We start from the raw sequence: 7,178 nt of genomic DNA, 5'->3' as shown, positions 1-7,178 counted from the left end.
AGCTCTTAAATAAAAGTCGGTGGACAATAAAAGATTTTAAACTTTGACCTAGTGAAGAATTATGTAAAATAAAAGAGTTTTTTAAAAAAATGATGGAATGTGATGTGATGATATTGTTTATAGTTTTAATAGTTATAATTATAAATTAAAAATTTTTTTATCTATCGGCATATCTTCATATTTATTTTTGTAACATAAAAAATATGATGGTGGTGTCATTATATATATATATATATATTGTAGTTTTATATTTGTGCTATATGACATGTCATAATATTTTTTTTTTGTGGTTCATATTATTTTCTTAATGGATATAACGAAAATATAAATATGTAATTTTAATAGTGATAATTATAAATTATTTTTTTATCCCTATTCGTATTCTTTTATTTTGTTTGTGGTCAACTATTTGTTTTATAATTGAACATTAAGAAAAAGAAAATAACTGTAAAGGATTGTTGAATCCAAATTTATAAGTATTATATAACAAACAAAATATATTAATAATTATAATCAGCATGTTGAAAGAAGACAATTAAGAGTTAAAAGTCGATGATGTTCAAAGATAAGATTCGATAAATGACGAGGAAATAATCAATGATCTGGGTTTATGAAGGGTGGGCGTGTTGTAGTTTTGTATTATTATGATATATATTTGTACATATATATTATAAAATGTCAATCAAAAAGAATATATTTTATTTATTAGTTATTTTATCGAGAATTGATATTCAAACACTTGGTATTTTTTTGTTTATTTTTTTACTTTTGACTTTTGATAAATATATTATACGAGATAAATTTTAATGTTCATGTTTTATTGAAATGAAAAGAAATTATTTGAATTTGATGTAGATTTGGAATTTTATGAATTTGAAAAATAAAAGAGAAATTTATCAAAATAAAATTATATTTGTAGTAAAGTATTTAAATATAAAAATAAAAGTAGTGTTAAATATAAAAGTAATAACAGTACAAATTTGAATATATAACATAAATACTGAAGAATGTAAATTTTTAAAAGAAGTAGAAAGTTTTTTATACCCATTTTACAAAATTACATGTGAAGTAAGTTCGGAAACCTATACTACTGTAGGTTTATCATTATTGTATATTAATACAATAATGACATTACTTGAGCGAACCATCGCATCCAATGCAAGTGATATAAAAGAGGCAGCTGTATAAATGTAGAATAGATGTAAAATTTATTCTGATTTTATGAATACATTAAATTATGTTTGCTCTGTCTTTGACCCAAGGATTAAAAAGAAATATATACCGACTTACATCAATTAAGTTGAGTATTTTGATAAATTTAAAATTTTATATAACAAATATCTGCCCGGCACATTCAATGTTTATGAATATAACAACGAAGAAAATCCAGCGAATTTGATGTCGGTATGCATATTTAACGACCTCAGAAAGTAAATATAACAATTTATTATATTTAATCATATATTTTTATAATAAAATTCGTTTTGAAGGAAAGCTTATGATTATCCAGAGCCGTCAAAAGAAGAAATTGACGATTATATTGGAGAACCAGTTGCTAAATCTACATGTTTTGGATTGGTGGAGTTCTAACATCCACAGATATCCAAAATTATCGATGATGGCCAAATATTTTTTTTCGCTTCAATCTACGTCAGTGCCTTTAGAAAGAGTGTTTTCTGGTGATGTAGAAACGTTGACCAAAAAAAGAAATCGCATATCATCGATGAAATTAAATGAATGTTTATCATTAAAATCATGGGATTTTGATATATTAAGTTTAAAAGATGATTTTTGGATATGATTGATTATTTTATATAATAAATTGTTATTAGCAAAATATATAAATAAATAAATATTATTACAAATATTTTATTTTGGTTAACAATATAAATATTAAATATATTTTTTCTCAAATCTAATAGGGTTTATGAACCCCAGGTTGTTGGAAAAACTCTTGCGTAAATACGGTCAAATAATATAGTTTCATTTGTTAACTTTATTATTAATATATATTATCACATATTTGGTATTTTGGCTTAAGAGTTTTTAATACAATTAAATAAAATATTTCAAATAAAAACTAAGTGAAGAGAACTAAAGAAGCAATTTTTTATTTTTTTAAATGGTTATCAATTTAACAAAATTATAAGTAAAAATGGAAAATATTTAACCAAGATTTTTAAAAATAAAATATAAAAATTTTTTTATTGTGAATTTTTAAGTATTGATTCCTTTTAACACTTTTTTATAAAGTAATATAAAAAAATAAATATAACTTTAGCTATTAAATGGAAATACCTTTTTGAGGCAAAATTTCCCTCTCATTCAATTTGATTAATAAATCATATAAGTAATCTAGTTACATAAAATTTAAATAAAATTAAAATAATATATATTTTTTTAAATATCTTCCAACCCTCCTATATTAGTAAAGGGTTGAATTTAAATATTAATTCTAAATTAATTCCCTATATCAAACATGGTTAGTCTACTATTTTTATTATCTTGAGAAATAATGATATATGGATTGCCAGGTTATAATATTGTTAGTAAATGGTTGATTTTGAGCCGATTTTTTAAAACGGCTAACTCAATATTTTAGCCAGAAAAATATTGCCTAAGCTTCTAGATTTAATAGTACATTTGTTCCTTCAATGAGCAAAATTTTCCGGATTGCGTAATATTTTTCTGGATAAATTGAGTTAGCCGTTTTTAAAAATCACCTGAAAATGAGCGTTTACGACACTAGGTTATAACTGCAGTTTATAAATATATGCATTCTTTATTTAATTCCATTATATAACAAATAGACGTAGCGGCATTAAAGAAAAATTAATCCTAGATGTATTGTATTTTTAATATTTTTTTAAAATGTATAAGTTATTTTAAAAACTAAAATATTAAAAATATCCATTAAAAAGTACAAGACTGGAGTGGAAGAATTTTTAAATATATTTATATTTATAGTTAACAACAAGCATGTGAGCTACCTAAGAGTTTTGGAGGCCATTCATGTGGCTCAACGAGAGAATTTTCCAAAATGAGCAAAATGTACATATATTTTATAAGATAAAATATTTGTTGATATTGAAGATAGAAATATCAATAATCAACTCAAACGATTGAAAGATGGACGAGCCAGCCCTGAATATATAGTTATAGTACGTAATCCTGGACAGGCTTAATTTTTTTTTTGAAAATCGGAGCCAGGACGAAATTTTTTTATTTTAAAAAATCGGACCGTGCAAATGACACCTCTGCAGCTATCTGACAAAAAAAATATTATTTACAAAAACCACATTTAATTATTCACAAACATGAATAAAAACCAACTTTAAAAATGTTTAATAAAAAAATTAATTAATATTTACATCGAGAAAAATATTGAGTTAATGAATGATTATTTATCAATCAAATTATCTTTAGCTTAAAAACAATAATGATTTATATTTAAACACTAATTTTACACCCATTTGCGTCAAAAAACTTTAGAAATAACGATTATGACAATTGTCACATATCTATAGTACACCTTCACTGAAATTTTAATTTAACATGTTTAGAACCTATATTTAAACCCATTTGCGTAAAAAAATTAAATAAACCTCAAAAATAGCGATTATGATAATTGTCACTTATCTAGGGTACATCTTCACTGAAGTTCTATTTAAACATGAGTAATACTAATTTTAGCCTATTTACATCAAAAAAATTTTAAAAACTTTAAAAATAACGACTATGACAATTGTCATTTATCTATAGTACATCTTCACTGAAACTTTAATTTAACATGTTTAAAACCTATATTTATACCCCTTTGCGTAAAAAAAATTAAATAAACCTCAAAAATAGCGATTATGACAATTGCCACTTATCTAGGGTACATCCACTGAAGTTCTATTTAAACATGTTAGCAATACTAATTATAGCCCATTTACATCAAAAGAATTTTAAAAACTTTAAAAATAAAGATTATGACAATTGTCACTTATCTATAGTAAATCTTCATAAAATTTTATTAATACATATTTATATTTACAATATATATTTATACCCATTTGTGTCAAAAAAATTTAAATATCTTTCAAAATAACGATTATGACAATTGTCATTTATCTATAGTACATCTTTACTGAAATTTTAATTTAACATGTTTTGAACCTATATTTATACCCATTTGGGTAAAAAAAATTAAATAAACCTCAAAAATAGCGATTATGACAATTGTTACTTATCTAGGGTACATCTTCACTGAAGTTTTATTTAAACATGTAAGGAATACTAATTTTAGCCCATTTACATCAAAAAAATTTTAAAAATTAAAAATAACGATCATGACAATTGTCATCTTCATAAAATTTTATTTTAACATATTTACAATATATATTTATACCCATTTGCGTCAAAAAAAAATCTAATATCATTAAAAATAATGATTATGACAATTGTCACTTTTATATGTTACATCTTCATTGAATTTATAATTTAACCTCTTTACAATATAAGTATGTCAAAAAGTTTCAAAAATGTCTAAAAAAACGAATATGACAATTGTCACATTAAAATATTTTCCTTTAAAAATAGATATAAAATAACATAAAAAAGTTTAATATAAATATTTTTAAAAATTATTAGAAAAAACCACCTCTTTTAATATACAAAAAAGTAGATAATTTTACAAAGATGATTAAAAAAAACATAAAAAATTTCACCTCAAAGATTGTTTATTTATAAGAAAATTCTCTAAAAAATTGCTCAATTTAAAAATCTTATTATTTTTAAACTTCAAAAAATTTTTTTTTAAATTTGGGTGTGTAAAAACACTAGTAAATTGTAACAAAAATTATATTACAATACAACAATAAGCAGCATATCATTTTTTTTATTAAAAAACATCAAATCAATAAACTATTTTCATAATATAATATAAATTATTATGTTTAAAAAAAAATAAAAATATATTATATTGTTTTAACATATTTAAATAAATAAATTTTGGCTTGAATAAAGCCAACTCCTGAGCTGGCTTGAGCCTAAGCCAATTTTTTGGCTCCGACCTCGAGGTCAGATCTGTAAAAACTCGGCTTTTTAACAACACTACTCCTATCTTCAAGGGCCCTACCAGCCCGCTCTTTCACTGCTAGCCGAGGAAGCAGGGTTAGAAAGGAATTTAAGAACCAAAACACTTATTGGAAAAGTTGCTTTGATAAGTCATCCACCTATTTAAGATTTGATAAACTATTTTAAATATTGAAAATTCGAGGCTATTTAATTAAATAGATATTAGATAAATATACTTTATTTAACCTGATAAAATATGATGTAAATAAATTATGTAATGATAACACAAAAATATAACAAAATAGTTTGGTGTATGGATGTTATGTAAAATAATAATTGAAAATGAAATGTTATTCTGATTGACATTTTAATGATAAATGTTTTAGATAAAAAAATGACATGTTATTTTAATTAACATAATGAATTAAGATGATTATATTTAGGATTCAACACCTCTTACAATCTAACCCAAGCTCCAAAATAAAGTTTTTTATATCCAAACCTGTCCTTGACCAAGCTCGGGTCAGGCTACAGATAATCTGTGCAGATCTCTACCTCCAACACTTGCTTTTGGGTTGTCTTACTTCAGTGTCAAAGGATAATAGCAAAATAATTGATTTTGTTTTGCAAACACCATTAGAGTTGTAAAATATTATGTGCCCATAGAAAAGGAGGTGCAAGAACTTATGCACAAAATGAAAGTTCTAAAAAATTTAATTTCCAAGCCAGCAATATTATTTCACAGAAGTAATAATTGTGCAGCCTGGACCAGTCTACTTTCCAGAAATGGGAATTAGAAGAGCCAGGTAACCATTAATACATTGCCTTAACAAGAATATGTTTAAAATTTATAGATGTTATCATTATCAGTATATTTTAAAATATAATCTTTTATAATGGGCTTTAATTGTTTTTGCTATTTAATTTATTAGGAATCCAAACAAAATTAACAATATCATTTAGTTATTATTTTTTATTAAAATTTAAAATAATTTTGTTTTATCTTTTTGTGCTCATAAGCTTTTGCTCTTGGATTGAGTTGATTAGTTTAATTAACCATAAATTTATATGCTTCACTTCTTCATCATTTAATTTAGAAAATATGTGAGTATATATATATTAAACTATTTAAGTAAATAGGTTCTTAAAATTAGCTTTAATTATTTAATGATTTCACATATTTTACTCTTAAAAAAGTTATTTATAAATTTTTCTGTTCATTTTAGAATTCTTGCTTGGTAATTTCAAAATTCTTTTATGTGATTTAATACTTCCACCAAATCTAAGTTGCCCAGATTTTTTATTTCCACCAATTCCACCACCTTTCATGAAAAATTATTATTATTATATAATTTTATTCAACCAAGTCGTCTCGGTACCCATCCTTGTAAAGAATTCCCAAACTCATACTCCACATGTATCTTAGAATTATCTAATATTGTATCATTTGCAAATTTGTAAGCAGCTTTAGCTGATTTAATATTTTCAAATTCAATAAATGAATACTTTTTAGACATCCCAGTAACTATATCTTTAATTAACTGTATTTTTTTTATATCTCCATATTTACTAAATTTCTAATTTATATAAAATTTAATAATAAATAAGTTTTCAATTTAACCTTTCTCAATTCCTCTTTTTTAGTTTTAAAACTTAATTTGCCAACAAATATGGTGCATTCCAATCTTCCAGTAGGTTTTGGTGGTTTAAAAACTGCCTATAAAAAATATATATTTTTGTTATTTAAATGTTGTATAAATATTCGTAAAAATAATTACGTTGATCGCTCTAACGATGCCTCTATCATGGGGTACAATTAAACCTGAACCTCCAGCTTTCAATGGATCATACATCATATAGATGTTGTATCAAATAATTTTGACTAAATAAAAATAATTGACATGACATATCACATGTTAAATTTTTAAGTGTCTATAGGAATAACTATAAATAGCTTATAATTGAGAAAATAAAATGATAGGATTCTTACTTAACGGTTTCCTAAGTAAGAAGAATATCTCAGGTTTGGTTAATTAATTAAAAATATAAAATTACCATTAAGTATTAAACTTTATTACATGAGAATCAGAAAATAGAACGAAAATTTTTATATATAT

At 23.5% G+C, this 7,178-nt stretch overlaps 1 protein-coding gene across 2 annotated transcripts; it reads right to left on the bottom strand.

Moving 5' to 3' along the window:
• Positions 1-5,039: 5,039 nt before the first annotated feature.
• Positions 5,040-6,967, bottom strand: LOC135931896 (U11/U12 small nuclear ribonucleoprotein 35 kDa protein-like). 2 transcript variants are annotated; one of them, XR_010573201.1, is made up of 5 exons: positions 6,840-6,967; positions 6,683-6,778; positions 6,568-6,638; positions 6,425-6,532; positions 5,040-6,383 (listed from the first exon to the last, which is right to left on the bottom strand). XR_010573201.1 is itself a non-coding variant. In XM_065469209.1 (4 exons), exons 1-4 carry the CDS (start codon positions 6,915-6,917, stop codon positions 6,259-6,261), a joined length of 513 nt encoding a protein of 170 aa, XP_065325281.1. In that variant the 5' UTR covers positions 6,918-6,967; the 3' UTR covers positions 5,040-6,258. The 2 variants fall into 2 exon arrangements, 1 of the variants encoding a protein (XP_065325281.1); XM_065469209.1 differs by having other exon boundaries at positions 6,425-6,638.
• Between the last annotated feature and the right edge of the window lie 211 nt (positions 6,968-7,178).

The sequence above is a fragment of the Gordionus sp. m RMFG-2023 genome, chromosome 1 (genome assembly GCF_954871325.1).
Source record: "Gordionus sp. m RMFG-2023 chromosome 1, tfGorSpeb1-WG-v2, whole genome shotgun sequence".
Classification (NCBI taxonomy): domain Eukaryota; kingdom Metazoa; phylum Nematomorpha; class Gordioida; order Chordodea; family Parachordodidae; genus Gordionus; species Gordionus sp. m RMFG-2023.
This window is presented reverse-complemented; position numbering and strand designations above follow the sequence as displayed.

Bases quoted from the DNA above. Each gene is read 5' to 3' on its own strand.
- LOC135931896 (XM_065469209.1), bottom strand. From the start codon at position 6,917: ATGATGTATGATCCATTGAAAGCTGGAGGTTCAGGTTTAATTGTACCC. The intron at 6,779-6,839 runs GTAATTATTTTT...TATTTTTTATAG, and splicing joins GCATCGTTAGAGCGATCAAC to GCAGTTTTTAAACCACCAAA. The intron at 6,639-6,682 runs GTTAAATTGAAA...TATATAAATTAG, and splicing joins AAAAAGAGGAATTGAGAAAG to AAATTTAGTAAATATGGAGA.